Raw genomic sequence first — 16,984 nt, forward strand, 5'->3', positions numbered from 1 at the left:
TGCAGTGAGCCGAGATCGCGCCACTGCACTCCAGCCTGGGGCACAGAGCAAGACTCCGTCTCAAAAAAAAAAAATAAAAAAATAAAGTCCTCCTATATGACTTTTGTCAATTTCCATGATATAAACGCTCCCACCGTGCCGGATTTCAAGGTACAGGTGATTAAACAACTGGCTGAGAGATCCGGAATTGGTTTTTGTTGTTGTTGGGTTTTGTTTGTTTGTTTGTTTGTTTTTTTGAGACGGAGTCTCGCTCTGTTGCCCAGGCTGGAGTGCAGTGGCGCCATCTCAGCTCACTGCAAGCTCCACCTCCCGGGTTCACGCCATTCTCCTGCCTCAGCCTCCCGAGTAGCTGGGACTGCAGGCATCTGCCACCACACCCGGCTAATTTTTTGTACGTTTAGTAGAGACGGGGTTTCACCATGTTAGCCAGGATGGTCTGGATCTCCTGACCTTGTGATCCACCCACCTCGGCCTCCCAAAGTGCTGGGATTACAGGCGTGAGCCACCATGCCCAGCCGAGATCCTAAATTGTTAACAGGTCAGCTCCCTTGAGCCAATATGAGCCGCTCAGCACACCACTGCCTTAGGATTCTGGTTGTGGGTGGGTTTTTTTGGTTTGTTTTTTGTTTTTGAGACAAGAATCTCTCTCTGTCGCCCAGGCTGGAGTGCAGTGGCACCATCTTGGCTCACTGCAGCCTCCACCTCCCGGGTTCAAGCGATTCTCCTGCCTCATCCTCCAGAGTAGCTAGAATTACAGGCTTGCCCACCACACCCAGCTAATTTTTTGTATTTTTAGTAGAGATGGGGTTTCACCATGTTGGCCAGGCTGGTTTCAAACTCCTGACCTCAAGCGGTCTGCCTGTCTCAGTCTCCCAACGTGCTAGGATTACAGGCTTAAGCCACCGCACACAGCTGTTGATTTTTTAAATAAAGGATCTTGCTCTGTTTTTCAGGCTGTAGTACAGTGGGGCAGTCACAGCTCACTGCACCCTCGGCCTGGGCTCAATCCTCCCACCTCAGCCTCCTGAGTAGCTCAGACCACAGACATGCACCACCATGCCTGGCTAATTTTTTTTTTTTTAATAGGCAGGGTCTACCTATGTTGCCCAGGCTGGTCTTGAACTCCTGGCCTCAAGCAATCCTCTCACCTCAGCCTTTCAAAGTGTGGAACTACAGGCGTCAGCCACCACACCTGAAGTAGAATTCTTTTTGATGTAAGAAACCCACTCTTGGCCGGGCGCGGTGGCTCAAGCCTGTAATCCCAGCACTTTGGGAGGCTGAGACGGGCGGATCACGAGGTCAGGAGATCGAGACCATCCTGGCTAACACGGTGAAACCCCGTCTCTACTAAAAAATACAAAAAAACTAGCCGGGCGAGGTGGCGGGCGCCTGTAGTCCCAGCTGCTCGGGAGGCTGAGGCAGGAGAATGGCGTGAACCCGGGAGGCGGGGCTTGCAGTGAGCTGAGATCCGGCCACTGCACTCCAGCCTGGGCAACAGAGCTAGACTCCGTCTCAAAAAAAAAAAAAAAAAAAGAAACCCACTCTTACTAGTTTAAGATAAAAGGGGAGTTTTCAGAGGCCAGGCTTAGTGACTCAAGCCTGTAATCCCAACACTTTGGGAGGCCGAAGTGGGCGGATAACCTGAGGTCAGGAGTTTGAGAGCAGTCTGGCCAACATAGTGAAACCCTGTCTGTATTAAAAATACAAAAATTAGCTGGGTGTGGTGGCAGGCACCTGTAATCCCAGTTTACAGGTGCTCAGGATGCTGAGGCAGGAGAATAACTCGAACCCAAGAGGCAGAGGTTGCAGTGAGCTGAGATCACACCACTTCACTCTAGTCTGGGCAACAGAGCAAGACTCCATCTCAAAAAAAAATTTTTTTTTTAAATGGGGTTTTCCGAACTGGGCGTGGCAGTTCACACCTGTAATCCCAGCACTTTGGGAGGCTGAGGCAGGTGGATCACTTGAGGTCAGAAATTCGAGACCAGCCTGGGCAACATGGTGAAATCCCGTCTCTACTAAAATTATAAAAATTAGCCAGGCATGGTGGCAGCACCTGAAATCCCAGCTATTTGGGAGGTGGAGGCAGGAGAATCTCTTGAACCCAGGAGGCAGAGGCAGAGCTTGCAGTGAGCCAAGATCGTGCCACTGCACTCCAGCCTAGGCAACACAGCGAGACTCGGTCTCAAAAAAAGAAAAAAAAAAAAGAAGAGAGAGAGAGGAGTCTTTGGGAAGGCCACAGAGATTCCCTAGAGGTGGTAGGGCAGTAGGGCAGGACACACATTGAGGGGCCCCAGGACTTGGTCAGGAAGGAGCTAGAGCAGGTCCTTTGTCCATGGGCCACATGAGCTATTGGGGCTTGTATCTCTGCCTCTCTTTCTAGCCAGATGGAAGGTCTGATCAGTCAGTGCCACAAGGCAGCTAACCCAGGCTGAACAGGAAGTGAGGCAGGCAGAGGGATCAGGGAAGGGAAATGGATGGTGAAGGCCACGACGGGCGAGGCTTTGCTGCAGTAACACACAACCCCCAAATCTGCGTGGGCCACAACCACAACTTTAGTTTGTTGCTTACACTCCCTGCGCTCACCCAGGGCTGGCAGGATCCCTGTACTCCTCTGAGTGGCACAGGAAACTTGGCTGATGGAGGCGCTCTCTCCATGCATCCTCCACCATCCATTCCCCAGACCCTTAGACTTCCATCTAGAAGTGACACCTGTCACCTCCACCCTCATGTGATTGGCCAAAGTGAGTGTGGCCATGTCCGAGTTCCCCAGGATGGGGCCTCGAATCCTTCTGCAGGGAAGAGGGGCCAGCAGATGTTTGAGGACAGTCTGCCACGGATCGGATGGGTAAGCAAAAGATTCAGGCCAGGTGTGGTGGGTCACACCTGTAATCCCAGCACATTGGGAGGCTGAGGCAGGCAGATCACCTGAGATCAGGAGTTCAAGATCAGCCTCGCCAATATGGTGAAACCTCGTCTCTACTAAAAATACAAAAATTAGCTGGGCGTGATGGCACGCACCTGTAATTCCAGCTACTCAGGAGGCTGAGGCACAAGAATCGCTTGAACCCGGGAGGTGGACGTAGCAGTGAGAGGAGATTGTGCCACTGCACTCCAGCCTGGGCAACAGAGAGAGACCCCCTCTCAAAAAAAAGAAAAAAAACTTCAGAGATTCAGAGGTCCACAGATGTGGAAGAGAGCTTCTATTTTGTCTCATTTACCACCTCACCTCTCAGTTTGGAGTTGGAGAAACCGAGGCTTAGAGAGGTCAACGGGCTGGCCAAGCTCCCACAATGATAAAGCTAGGGCTAGGGCGACACCTGCCAGGCCCAATGTGACAAGATACATCCTGGGTCCTGTGTGCCAAGCCTTGGCGGGGCAAAGTTGGGGCCCAGAGGACGGTAAGACACAGCAACTCCTAGTTCCCAGAGACAGATCCGGGTTCCAGCCCCAGCTCACCATGCACTGGGCATGCCACCCAGGGAGTCAACCCCACTGCAGCCCCCGCCGCGGGGCATCCAGGGAACCCACCATCTGCGGCGTGAGCGGCCGCCTCTCACCACCAGGGAGCGCGCTCTGCCTGGGCCCAGATTCCACCCCTGGACTGTCTCCCCCCAAAATTTTCCTTTCACTTTCGGTCTCTGGCTGTCACCCGGCTTGGCCCCTTCCACACCCAGCTGGGGCAAGCCTGGTGCGTGAGGAGACTTGGACTCTAGGTCCCCAAGGGGCGGAGCCAGGGTCCCCACTCCTGGGACAGGGGGAGCAGAGGGTGGGGGGCTGGGTTCCTGGGTCCCTAACCTGGGGAGGGTTCTGGGGACCATCGGGGTTCTTGGAAGTGGAGATGAAGAGTTTTCACCATAACTGGGGCCGACGCAGGAAGCCTGGGGGAGGAAGGGGCGGAAACTCAGCCACATCAAAGGGATGCAGGAGGGGCGGGGAGGCAAAGGGGCGGGCGGGACAGGGGCTGGGGCATGGGGGTCCGAGACTTGTTCTTCTGTCCCTTCCAAGACCCGGCCACAGGAGGCATGAGGGGCCCCCGGCCGAGATGACAGTGCTGGCGCCAGCCTGGAGCCCAACAGTGCGTAAATCCCAGGGACAAGGTCAGGGGAGAGGGGAGGCACAATGTCAGGATGGGGCGGGGGGGGGGGAGATGGAGGGGAGGATAGATGGACAGAGGAGGGGGAAATACGAGGGGAGATGGATAGGAGAGGAGATGGACAGAGGAGGGGGAGATGGACAGAGGAGGGGGAGATGGACAGAGGAGGGGGAGATGGACAGGAGGGGGAGCTGGACAGGAAGGGGAGATGGACAGAGGAGGGGGAGATAGGAGAGGGAGATGGACAGAGGAGAGGGAAATAGACAGGAGAGGGAGCTGGACAGGAGGGGGAGATGGACAGAGAATGAGGAGATGGACAGGAGAGGAGATGGACAGGACAGGGTATGGACAGAGGAGAGGGGAGATGGACAGGAGGGGGTATGGACAGAGGAGAGGGGAGGTGAACAGGAGGGGGAGATGGACAGAGGAGAGGGAGATGAAGAGGAGGGGGAGGTGGACAGGAGGAGGGAGATGGACAGATGGGGAGATGGACAGAGGAGGGGGAGATGGACAGGAGAGGAGATGGACAGGAGGGGGTATGGACAGAGGACAGGGGAGATGGACAGAGGAGAGGGGAGGTGGACAGAGCCAAGAACGAATGAAGAGGACGTGGACCAAGATCAAGAGAGAAGCAGGCAACAGGGGTGTATAAGGCAGAGGGAGGAACAGGACTGGAGGAACCCGGGCGAGGAAAGCAGACGTGAGGATGAGGTGGTTGGAGACAGACGGGCAGAGTGGGGGAGATGGGGAGAGAGAGGGGTGGGGCAGAGGAGGATGCAAACTGGACGGCGTTGGACCAGAGGCAGAGAGAAACCGGGAAAGACGAGCAGAGATGGGGCCACGTCCCCGGAAAGTGTGGAAGAGGCGGAAGGACACCTGGGGAAGGAGGAGCGGGGAAGACAGAACAGTGCAGGTGGGAAGCCCGGAGGAGGGGGCTGTGTGTGGAACAGCGGAGGGCTCCCCTAGCGCCCCCTCCCCTGCAGACCTATCTCCTCCTGCTGCTGCTGCTGAGTTCGGGACTCAGTGAGACCCAGGACTGCTCCTTCCAACACAGCCCCATCTCCTCCGACTTCGCTGTCAAAATCCGCGAGCTGGTGAGAGGCGCTACCCGCTACCCCGGACCCCCTCACGTGATCCCCCTCCCTTTTTTTTTTTTTTTTTTTAAGTAGAGACGGGGTCTCTGTCCCTGTGTTGCCCAGGGTGGTCTTGAACTCCTGGGCTCAAGCGATCCTCCCACCTTGGCCTCCCAAAATGCTGGAATTACAGGCGTGAGCCACTGTGCTTAGGGGTATCCTCCCTCTGTGAAGTCAAAGTTCTGTGACTTCTTCTGGGCTCCCCTCTCTGGCTCTTTTCCCTCTCTCTCCGATTCTCTGCTGCCTCCTCTGGGTCTCCACAGTTCTGTTTCCCGCTGTCTTCAGCCAGGCCTGACTCTGTTTTCTCCCGCATGCAGTCTGACTACCTGCTTCAAGATTACCCGGTCACCGTGCCCTCCAACCTGCAGGACGTGAGTCATGTTGGGAGGGACCTGGGATGGAGGTGGGGACCACAGACTCAAGATGCCCCACCCAGGCGAGTGGATAACCTGGCCCTCCCCTCCCCAAACCCAGGAATCAGAGTCCCCGGCCCCTCCTCCCTCAGACCCAGGAACCCCGGCCCAGCCCCTCCTCCCTCCGGCCCAGCCCCTCCTCCCTCCGGCCCAGCCCCTCCTCCCTCCGGCCCAGCAGCCCCGGCCCAGCCCCTCCTCCCTCAGACCCGGGGGTTCTCCCCACTAGGAGGAGCTCTGCGGGGCCCTCTGGCGGCTGGTCCTGGCACAGCGCTGGATGGAGCGGCTCAAGACTGTGGCTGGGTCCAAGATGCAAGGCTTGCTGGAGCGCGTGAACACGGAGATACACTTTGTCACCAAATGTGCCTTTCAGGTCAGCCCTCAACTTAGGGGACAAGTGAGGGGAGGGAGATGCCTTCGTACGCATTAGAAGTAAAGCTCCGCTAGGCCTTATTGGAGATTTATTTGGATCACAGCCACCCAAGGAAGGTAGAGCGAGAAGCTCTACCCGGCGGAGCTCTGTTCCTGCAGAACAAACACGTCCCCAGGCACCGGTGATGGGGAGCAGTCTGGTCCCATTCTGGGGCCCCGGTTTCCTAGGCCATGATGAAGGGTGCCACTGAGGGGTTCTTCCCCCGAAAAAAACTGGGGAGAAGAGGTCTCTAAAGTGAGAAGACCGCGCGCGGTGGCTCACTCCTGTAATCCCAGAGCTTTAGGAGGCTGAGGTGGGCGGATCACTTTAGGTCAGGAGTTCGAGACTAGCCTGGCCAACATGATGAAACCCCAGCTGTACTAAAAATACAAAAATTAGCCAGGCATGGTGGCTTGGGAATCGCTTGAACCCGGGAGCCAGAGGCTGCAGTGAGCCGAGATCATGCCACTGCACTCCAGCCTGGGAGACAGAGTGAAACTGTCTCAAAAACAAAACAAGGCCGGGCGCGGTGGCTCAAGCCTGTAATCCCAGCACTTTGGGAGGCCGAGACGGGCGGATCACGAGGTCAGGAGATCGAGACCATCCTGGCTAACACGGTGAAACCCCATCTCTACTAAAAAATACAAAAAAAGAAAAAGGCCGGGCGCGGTGGCTCAAGCCTGTAATCCCAGCACTTTGGGAGGCCGAGACGGGCGGATCACGAGTTCAGGAGATCGAGACCATCCTGGCTAACACGGTGAAACCCCGTCTCTACTAAAATACAAAAAAAATTAGCCGGGCGAGGTGGCGGGCGCCTGTACTCCCAGCTACTCGGGAGGCTGAGGCAGGAGAATGGCGTGAACCCGGGAGGCGGGGCTTGCAGTGAGCTGAGATCCGGCCACTGCACTCCAGCCTGGGCAACAGAGCTAGACTCCGTCTCAAAAAAAAAAAAAAAAAAACTAGCCGGGCGAGGTGGCGGGCGCCTGTAGTCCCAGCTACTCGGGAGGCTGAGGCAGGAGAATGGCGGGAACCCGGGAGGCGGAGCTTGCAGTGAGCTGAGATCCCGCCACTGCACCCCAGCCTGGGCGACAGAGCGAGACTCCCTCTCAAAACAAACAAACAAACAAACAAAAACCTCTATCTGAGGGCTGGGTGCAGTGGCTCACACCTGTAATCCCAGCACTTTCGGAGGCCAAGGTAGGAGGACTGCTTGAGCCCAGGTGTTCAAGACCAGCCCGGGTAACACAGTGAAACCTCATCTCTGCACAAAAATAAAAATAAATTAGCCAGGCATGGTGGTGCCCACCTGTGGTCCCAGCTACTCAGAAGGCTGAGGTGGGAGGATCACTTGAGCCCTGGATTTCAAAGCTGCGGTGAACTATGACTGGGCCACTGCACTCCAGCTTGGGTGACAAAGCAAGACCCTGTCTCAAAACATAAAATAGGCTGGGTGCAGTGGTTCACAGCTGTAATCCCAGCACTTTGGGAGGCTGAGACAGGCAGATTGCCTGAGCTCAGGAGTTCGAGACCAGCCTGGGCAACACAATGAACGCCGTCTCTACTAAAATACAAAAAAAAAAAAATTAGCCGGGCATGGTGGCAGGCACCTGTAGTCCCAGCTACTCGGGAGATTGAGGCAGGAGAATTGCTTGAACCCAGGAGGCGGAGGTTGCAGTGAGCCAAGACCACACTACTGCACTCCAGCCTGAGTGACAGAGCAAGACTCCGTCTCCAAAAAAATTAAAAATAAAAGGCCGGGCGCAGTGGCTCACACCTGTAATCCCAGCACTTTGGGAGCCCAAGGCGGGCAGATCACAAGGTCAGGAGTTTGAGACCAGCCTGGTCAATGTGGTGAAAGCCCATCTCTACTAAAAATACAAAAGTTAGCCAGGCGTGGTGGTGTGCACCTGTAATCCCAGCTACTCGGGAGGCTGAGGCAGAAGAATTCCTTGAACCTGGGAAGTGGAGGTTGCAGTGAGCCGAGATCACACCACTGCACTCCAGCCTGGGCGACAGAGCAAGACTCTGTCTCCAAAAAATTTTTTTTTTTTTTTTTTGAGACGGAGTCTCGCTGTGTCACCCAGGCTGGAGTGCAGTGGCCCGATCTCGGCTCACTGCAAGCTCCGCCTCCCGGGTTTACGCCATTCTCCTGCCTCAGCCTCCGAGTAGCTGGGACTACAGGCGCCCGCCACCATGCCCGGCTAGTTTTTTGTATTTTTAGTAGAGACGGGGTTTCACCATGTTAGCCAGGATGGTCTCGATCTCCTGACTTCGTGATCCACCCGCCTCGGCCTCCCAAAGTACTGGGATTACAGACTTGAGCCACCGCGCCCGGCCTCAAAAAAATTAAAAATAAAATAAAAGGCCGGGCGTGATAGCTCACACCTGTAATCCTAGCACTTTGGGAGCCCGAGGCAGGCAGATCATGAGGTCAGGAGTTTGAGCCCAGCCTGGCCAACGCGGTGAAACCCTGTCTCTACTAAAAATACAAAAATTAGCCCGGCATGGTGGTGCACGCCTATAGTCCCAGCTACTTGGGAGGCTGAGGCAGAAGAATTCCTTGAACCCGGGAGCCGGAGGTTGCATGAGCCAAGATCGTGCCACTGCACTGCACACCAGCCTGGGTAACAGAGCGAGACTCCATCTCAAAACAAAAAATAAAATAATAAACTAAAATAACTTTGGGAGGTCAAGGTGGGCGGATCACCTGAGGTCAGGAGTTTGAGACTAGCCTGACGAACATAGAGAAACCCCATTTCTACTAAAAAATATAAATAAATAAATAAATAAATAAATAAATAAATAAATATGGCCGGGTGCGGTGGCTCACGCCTATAATGCCAGCACTTTGGGAGGCCAAGGTGGGCAGATCACCTGAGGTTAGGAGTTCGAGACCAGCCTGGCCAACATGGAGAAACCCCATCTCTACTAAAAATACAAAAAGTAGCCGGACATGGTGGTGGGTACCTATAGTCCCAAGCACTGGGGATGTTGGGGCAGGATAATCACTTGAACCCAGGAGGCAGAGGTTGCATTTCACCATTCCAGCCTGGGCAACACAGCGAGACTCTATCTCAAAAAAATAAAAAATAAATAAAATAAAATAAATAAACTCTCTCTGAGAGCCACAGCTCACTGGGCCCTGCCCGGTTGCTGGGCATAGCCAGCAGGGAAGGGCCTTTGGCCTGCGGAGAGGTGGTGAGGGGAATGACGTGGTGGTGACGTCTCCCTCCCCTGCTCCCAGCACCCCCCCAGCTGTCTTCGCTTCGTCCAGACCAACATCTCCCGCCTCCTGCAGGAGACCTCCGAGCAGCTGGTGGCTCTGAAGCCCTGGATCACTCGCCAGAATTTCTCCCGGTGCCTGGAGCTGCAGTGTCAGCCTGGTAAAGGCTTCCAGCCACTCCCACTCCTTCCCCTCCTGTCCTCACGGCCGCTCCTCCTCTCTGCACAGTGCGTCCCAGACCCCACCCTGCTCATATTGGTTGTGACAAGGGCAAGTTTATTCCTCAGTTTACTTTTTTTTTTTTCCTGAGTCGTCTTGCTCTGTAGCCCAAGCTGGAGTGCAGTGGTGCAATCTTGGCTCACTGCAACCTCCATCTCCAGGGTTCAAGCGAATCTTCTGCCTCAGCCTTCCGAGTACCTGGGATTATAGGTGCGCATACCATGCCTGGCTAATTTTTGTGTTTTTGGTAGAGATGGGTTTTCACCATGTTGGCCAGGCTGGTTTCGAACTCCTGACCTCAAGAGATCCGTCCACCTTGGCCTCCCAAAGTGCTGCGATTACAGGCATGAGCCACTGTGCCTAGGCTATTCGCTCATCTAATTTGTGACAATCTGATGAGGTAGGTACAATGATTATCGTAGTTTTACAGATGAGCAAACTGAGGCACAGAGAGGCCAAGCAGCCCATCCAAGGTCACACAGTCAGTGGCAGCCAGGCCTCTCTTTCCTTCCTTACCCCAGCCCTTCTCCTTGGCCACCCAGCCTCCTCTTTCTCCCCAGACTCCTCAACCCTGCCACCCCCACGGAGTCCAGGGGCCCTGGAGGCCACAGCCCTGACAGCCCCGCAGCGCCCTCTGCTCCTCCTCCTGCTGCTGCTGCCTGTGGGCCTCCTGCTGCTGGCCACTGCCTGGTGCCTGCACTGGCAGAGGACACGGCGGAGGACACCCCGCCCTAGGGAGCAGGTGAGCAGGGTGGGCAGAGGGGGTGAGGGGGCCGAGAGGGTGACCCACTTGTGGCTGACACTTTGGGGCCCACAGGTGCCCCCTGTCCCCAGTCCCCAGGACCTGCTGCTTGTGGAGCACTGACCTGGCTGGGGCCTCATCCTGGTGAGTCCTTCATGAACTATGCGGCCTGGATTTTGTGTCTGCAGGTGGGGAGGGGCACTAGGAGGCCATGGAAGGGTGGTGAGTAGCGGAGGGGCAGGCACAGCTCTGGGTACAGAAAGACCCCTCTGGGATCAGGCATGGTGGCTGACGCCTGTAATTCCAGCGCTTTGGGAGGCTGAGGCAGGTGGATCACTTGAAGTCAGGAGTTCAACACCGGCCTGGCCAACATGGCAAAACCAGTCTCTACTAAAAATACAAAAATTAGCTGATCGTAGTGGTGTGTGCCTGTAATCCCAGCTACTAGGGAGGCTGAGGCAGGAGAATTGCTTGAACGCAGGAGGCGGAGGTTTCAGTGAGCCGAGATTGCTCCACTGGACTCCACCCTGGGTGACAGAGCTAGACTCCATTTCGAGAAGAGAAGAGAAGAGAAGGGGAGGGGAGGGGAAGGGAGGGGAGGGGAGGGGAGGGCAGGGGACGGCAGGGCAGGGCAGGGCAGGGGATGCAAAGCCCTATGGGGCCACGGACACAGACCTGGAGACCAAGCTGGAGGCTGTGGGAGGACCCAGGACAAGGACCATGGGATGGAGTGGCGTGGATGGGCAGCGAGTCAGGGGTCAGAGATCAGGAGGGACAGGCTTGGGGCCTGATAGGCTTGAGTTGGCACAGATCGCCCTGGTCCAGCGATGGGGTGGACAGGGGAGAACCTGGGGGAGGAGTTAGATTAGGGAAAGACATGGAGCTCATTGGGGACCTGAAGGAGCAAGGGGCCCTGAGGAGATCTGTGGATGCAGGAGTTTGCAAGCCTCCTGGGGCAGGAAGGAAATGGCATTCCAGAAAGAGGGAACTGCCTTTGTAAAGCCGAATGGTATGAGAAAGCTCAGGGTGTTCCAGTAACTTGGGCCAATGTGGTGCAGCAAGGAGCCATGGGAGGTGCGAGAGGGAGGAAACGAGCTGGGAACAAGTGTGGAGGGTGCGGGCAGGTGGGCCAGGAGGGAAGAAAGAGGGGAGGCCTCAGCAGGTCCCCTAACATTTCTTTTTTTTTTTTTTTTCTTTTTTTTGAGACAGAGTCTCGCTCTGCCGCCCAGGCTGGAGTGCAGTGGCGTGATCTTGGCTCACTGCAAGCTCCGCCTCCCGGGTTCACGCCATTCTCCTGCCTCAGCCTCCCGAGTAGCTGGGACTACAGGCGCCTGCCACCTCGCCCGGCTAGTTTTTTTGTATTTTTTTAGTAGAGACGGGGTTTCACTGTGTCAGCCAGGATGGTCTCGATCTCCTGACCTCGTGATCCGCCCGTCTCGGCCTCCCAAAGTGCTGGGATTACAGGCTTGAGCCACCGCGCCCGGCCCCCCTAACATTTCAAATCTAACATTTTGTAGTAATTGCTCACACATATACTGCCTTAGTAATGCAGGCCTCATGTGGGGCTTTCTTCCTTTTTTTATTTTTTTGAGATGGACTCTCACTCTGTCGCCCAGGCTAGAGTGCAGTGGCGCGATCTCAGCTCACTGCAGCCTCCGCCTCCCGGGTTCAAGCGATTCTCCTGCCTCAGCCTCTGGAGTAGCTGGGATTACAGGTACCCACAAGCACGCTTGGCTAATTTTTGTGTTTGTAACAGAGACGGGGTTTCATCATGTTGGCCAGGCTGGTCTCAAACGCCTGATCTCAGCTGATCCACCCGCCTCAGCCTCCCAAAGTGCTGGGATTACAGGCATGAGCCATCCCACCCGGCCTCCAGGTTGTCTTGATCCAGCATCTGTGCCCTTCACTCTGCTGCCTCAGTTTCCTGATCTGTACAAAAGGCTCTAATAATTGTCCTTCTACCATAGGGTTGTCATGAGGTTAAGTGAAGTGACACAGGCAAGGCTTTTAGAGCAATGCAGTGGAAACAACACGTGGGCTACCTGTGCGATTTTCACTTTCCTAGTAGCCACATTTTTTTTTTTTTTTTTTTTTTTTCCTTTCTGAGACGGTGTCTCACTCTGTCGCCAGGCTGGAGTCCAGTGGTGCAATCTCAACTCACTGCAACCTCCACCTCCCGGGGTCAAGTGATTCTCCTGCTTCAGCCTCCCGAGTAGCTGGGATTACAGGCACCCGCCATCACACCCGGCTAATTTTTTGTATTTTTAATAGAGACGGGGCTTCACCATGTTGGCCAGACTGGTCTCGAACTCCTAACCTCGTGATCCACCCACCTCGGCCTCCCAAAGTGCTGGGATTACAGGCGTGAGCCACCACGTCCAGCCTCAGTTTTTTAAAAAAGGAAAAAGAAGCAAGTAACTTTATGTTATGCAGTATATCCAAAATATTGTCATTTCAACATATAATCAATATTTTTCAATGATTAATTAGACATTAATAATTTTGAATCATTCATCATTTTGAATATTTTACATTCTGTTGTCATACTAAGCCTTCAGCATCCAATGTACACTTTTTTTTTTTCTTTTGAGATGGATTCTCGCTCTGTCACCCAGGCTGGAGTGCAGTGGCGCAATCTCAGCTCACTGCAACCTCCGACTCCCGGGTTCAGGCGATTCTCCTGCCTCAGCCTCCCAGTTACCTGGGATTACAGGCATGCGCCACCACACCCGGCTAATTTTTGTACTTTTAGTAGAGACGGGGTTTCACCATCTTTTTTTTTTTTTTTTTTTTTTTTTGAGACGGAGTCTTGCTTTGTCACCCAGGCTAGAGTGCAGTGGCCGGATCTCAGCTCACTGCAAGCTCCGCCTCCCAGGTTCACGCCATTCTCCTGGCTCAGCCTCCCGCGTAGCTGGGACTACAGGCGCCCGCCACCTCGCCCGGCTAGTTTTTTGTATGTTTTAGTAGAGACGGGGTTTCACCATGTTAGCCAGGATGGTCTCGATCTCCTGACCTCGTGATCCGCCCGTCTCGGCCTCCCAAAGTGCTGGGATTACAGGCTTGAGCCACCGCGCCCGGCCTTTGGTTTCACCATCTTGTCCAGGACGGTCTCCATCTCCTGACCTCGCGTTCCACCCGCCTCAAAGTGCTGGGATTACAAGTGTGAGCCACCGTGCCAGGCTCAGACAATAAATTTTTATCAGAAACACTTCATCTATATTTAAATTTCATGAAATTTACAGTTGCCAAAAGTAGATTCACATAGTCAAGTTGTTCAAAACATACATTAAACCAGCCTGGGCAACATGGCGAAACCCCATCTCTACAAAAAAATTTTAAAAAGTAGCTGGCTGTGGTGGCACATGCCTGTAGTCCCAGCTACTCAAGAGGCAAGGTAGGAGGATCGCTTGAGCCCAGGAGGGCGACGCTGCAGTAAGCTATGATTGTGCCACTGCACTCCAGCCTGAGTGAGAGAGCAAGACCCTGTCTCCAAAACAAAAAACAAAAACCACACAGAAGAGCTTAGAATCTCAGTTGCTATCTCTGGGAATCACCATGATTGCTAAGACCCGTATCTATCCACCAAAAAAAAAAAAAAATGAGTGCACTCCAGCCTGGGCAATAGAGGGAGAGACCCTGTCACAAAAAAAGACAGAGAGAAAGAAAGAAAAAAGAAAAACATACATATGTTTTCCAATAACTGTTAACAGATCAAGGACCAGTATCTGAATCGCTCTGTCACCTAGGCTGGAGTGCAGTGGCATGATCTCAGCTCACTACAACCTCCGCCTCCCGGGTTCAAGTGATTCTCCTGCCTCAGCCTCCCGAGTAGCTGGGACTACAGGCTCGTGCCACCACGCCCAGCTAATTTTTGTATTTTTAGTAGAGGTGGGGTTTCACCATGTTTGCCATGATGGTCTCAATCTCTTGACCTCGTGATCTGCCTGCCTCAGCCTCCCAAAGTGCTGGGATTACAGGAGTGAGCCGCCCTGCCCGACTAATACCTGATATTAATTTTATTGTGTCTCACCCAGCATGGTGGCTCTCCTTGGCAGATCACTTGAGCCTAAAGAGTTCAAGACCAGCTTAGGCAACATGGTGAAACCCCATCTCTACTAAAAATATAAAAATTAGCTGGGTGTGGTAGCACCACCAGTAATCCCAGCTAACTCAGGAGGCTGAGGCAGGAAGAATCGCTTGAACCCGGGAGGCAGAGGCTGCAGTGAGCCGAGATCGTGCCACTGCACTCCAGCCTAGGTGACAGAGCGAGACTGTCTCAAAAGAAGTTTAAGTCCAGCCTCGAACTCCTGGACTCAAGTGATCCTCCTGCCTCAACCTCCTGAGTAGTGTACCGGCCCCATCTCAAGTGTTCAGTATTCACATGTGGCTGGTTATTCCCGTATTAAAGAGCAAAAATAGAGAACATTTCTTTTTTTTTCTTTTTTTTTTTTTTTTGAGACGGAGTCTCGCTCTGTCGCCCAGGCTGGAGTGCAGTGGCGCCATCTCGGCTCACTGCAAGCTCCGCCTCCCGGGTTTACGCCATTCTCCTGCCTCAGCCTCCCAAGTAGCTGGGACTACAGGCGCCCGCCACCTCGCCCGGCTAATTTTTTTGTATTTTTAGTAGAGACGGGGTTTCATTGTGTTAGCCAGGATGGTCTAGATATCCTGACCTCGTGATCCGCCCGTCTCGGCCTCCCAAAGTGCTGGGATTACAGGCTTGAGCCACCGCGCCCGGCCAATAGAGAACATTTCTTTTTCTTTTTTTTTTTTTTTTTTTTTTTGAGACGGAGTCTCGATCTGTCGCCCAGGCTGGAGTGCAGTGGCGCGATCTCGGCTCACTGCAAGCTCCGCCTCCCGGGTTCACGCCATTCTCCGGCCTCAGCCTCCCGAGTAGCTGGGACTACAGGCGCCCACAACCGCGCCCGGCTAATTTTTTGTATTTTTAGTAGAGACAGGGTTTCACCGTGGTCTCGATCTCCTGACCTTGTGATCCGCCCGCCTTGGCCTCCCAAAGTGCTGGGATTACAGGCGTGAGCCACCGCGCCCGGCCAATAGAGAACATTTCTTTTTCTTTCTTTTTTTTTTTTTTTTTTGAGACAGGAGTTTCACTTTTGTTGCCCAGGCTGGAGTGCAATGGCGCGATCTCGACTCACTGCAACCTTCACCTCCCGGGTTCAAGCGATTCTCCTGCCTCAGCTAATTTTGTAGTTTTAGTAGAAATGGGGTTTCTCCATGTTGGTCAGGCTGGTCTCGAACTCCCGACCTCGGGTGATCCACCTGCCTCAACCTCCCCAAGTGCTGGGATTACAGGTGTGAGCCACCATGCGTGGCCCTAATTTTGTATTTTTAGTAGAGATGAGGTTTCTCCATGTTGGTCAGGCTAGTCTCAAACTCCCAACCTCAGGTGATCCACCCACCTCGGCCTCTCAAAGTGCTGGGATTATACGTGTGAGCCACTGTGCCCAGGCAAAAGTAGAGAACGTTTCTTCTTTGAGACGGAGTCTCTGTCACCCAGGCTGGAGTACAGTGGCGCGATCTCGGTTCACTGCAACCTCCGCCTCCCAGGTTCAAGCGATTCTCCTGCCTCAGCTTCCCGAGTAGCTGGGACAACAGGCACCTGCCACCACGCCCAGATAATTTTTTTTAGTAGAGACGGGGTTTGGGGTTTCACCGCGTTAGCCAGGATGATTTCGATCTCCTGACCTCTTGATCTGCCTGCCTTGGCCTCCCAAAGTGCTGGGATTACAGGCGTGAGCCACCGCGCCCATCCGAGAACATTTCTGTCATGGCCACGTTCTCTTGGACAGCAATGCCCTAGCACACAGTAAGCGCTTGCTGGGAATGGTGGTGTTTTGGGAATAATCTGTGCCCCGCCCTGAGCTGTTTCTTTCCGTCTCCTCTGTCAGCGGATCCTAAACAACCCAGTGAGACAGACACATCTATCATCCCATTTTACAGGGGAGGACACTGAGGCACACAGAGGGGAGTCACCAGCCAGAGGATGCATAGCCGGCACACAGAGGAAGTGGGCTAGAGGCTGGTCCCTTCCTTGGGCCCAATACCCCTCTCATTCCCTCCCCAGGATGGAGGCAACGCCAGAACGCAGCACCGGCCCCACTTACCCAACTCTGTACAAAGGCCTTGTCCCCATGAAATTGTATATAAATCATCCTTTTCTACCAGCTCTGGCCAAGTCTGTCTGTGGATGGGTGTGAATGGGGTCGTTCTGATTTCAGAATCTTGGTTTTTCAGTTGCAATGCAATGTTTCATTCAATACGTGTTTTCTGAGGTCCCCTGAAGCCCCGGGCCAGCACTGGGCAATGCCAGAGCCCGGATTTGAGTCAGAACCAGCCCAGTCGCCCCAGGTCTCCTAGGCTATGGACGAGAAGACAAGGGACTCAGCGAGCCTGGGTGCAGGATGCCATAGGCTCCTATGGAGATAGCACAGAGGCAGTGTGAGAGCCCGCGGAGGGCAGCTCACCCAGGTTGGAACATCAAAGAGGCTTTCCAGAGCCAAAGGGCATTGCGATGGTGACAAGCCAGATTTGGAGGGGTTGGGGAGGGCATCCTGGGCAAGGGACCCAACTGAAGCAAAGGCCGACAGTCCAGAAAGTGAGAAGTTCCTCTGAGGAACGCTCAGCGGATTGGTGCAGCCAGGCATCTAGAAGCCATTCCTTCATAAACTCTTAGAGCCCCTGGAGAAGACCACCTCCACCTGTTTTACAGAAGGAGAAACTGAGGCCCGGAT

At 54.3% G+C, this 16,984-nt stretch overlaps 1 protein-coding gene across 43 annotated transcripts; it reads left to right on the forward strand.

Annotated features, from left to right (window-relative positions):
* The first annotated feature begins 3,608 nt into the window (after positions 1-3,608).
* Positions 3,609-16,417, forward strand: FLT3LG (fms related receptor tyrosine kinase 3 ligand). Of its 43 annotated transcripts, none has more exons than XR_013410089.1 (10): positions 3,609-3,691; positions 4,009-4,078; positions 5,080-5,190; positions 5,547-5,600; positions 5,869-6,012; positions 9,296-9,434; positions 10,054-10,235; positions 10,311-10,379; positions 11,445-11,892; positions 13,698-13,834. XR_013410089.1 is itself a non-coding variant. In XM_028839690.2 (9 exons), exons 2-8 carry the CDS (start codon positions 4,046-4,048, stop codon positions 10,356-10,358), a joined length of 711 nt encoding a protein of 236 aa, XP_028695523.1. In that variant the 5' UTR covers positions 3,609-3,691; positions 4,009-4,045; the 3' UTR covers positions 10,359-10,379; positions 16,142-16,417. The 43 variants fall into 43 exon arrangements, 26 of the variants coding, with proteins under 26 accessions (XP_028695523.1, XP_014980066.1, XP_077837163.1 ...); XR_013410090.1 differs by lacking the exons at positions 11,445-11,892; positions 13,698-13,834 and adding exons at positions 15,751-16,059; positions 16,194-16,417 and having other exon boundaries at positions 3,623-3,691; positions 9,350-9,434; XR_013410091.1 differs by lacking the exons at positions 11,445-11,892; positions 13,698-13,834 and adding exons at positions 15,970-16,059; positions 16,194-16,417 and having other exon boundaries at positions 3,637-3,691; positions 5,063-5,190.
* Positions 16,418-16,984: the final 567 nt, after the last annotated feature.

The sequence above is a fragment of the Macaca mulatta genome, chromosome 19 (genome assembly GCF_049350105.2).
Source record: "Macaca mulatta isolate MMU2019108-1 chromosome 19, T2T-MMU8v2.0, whole genome shotgun sequence".
Taxonomy (NCBI): domain Eukaryota; kingdom Metazoa; phylum Chordata; class Mammalia; order Primates; family Cercopithecidae; genus Macaca; species Macaca mulatta.

What these genes read in the sequence shown, in the direction of transcription:
- FLT3LG (XM_077981028.1), top strand. Translation starts at nt 3,842, where the DNA reads ATGAAGAGTTTTCACCATAACTGGGGCCGACGCAGGAAGCCTGGGGGA. An exon ending in GGAGCTGCAGTGTCAGCCTG is followed by an intron (nt 9,435 to 10,053) that starts GTAAAGGCTTCC and finishes CTTTCTCCCCAG; the next exon opens with ACTCCTCAACCCTGCCACCC. An exon ending in CACCCCGCCCTAGGGAGCAG is followed by an intron (nt 10,236 to 10,310) that starts GTGAGCAGGGTG and finishes TGGGGCCCACAG; the next exon opens with GTGCCCCCTGTCCCCAGTCC.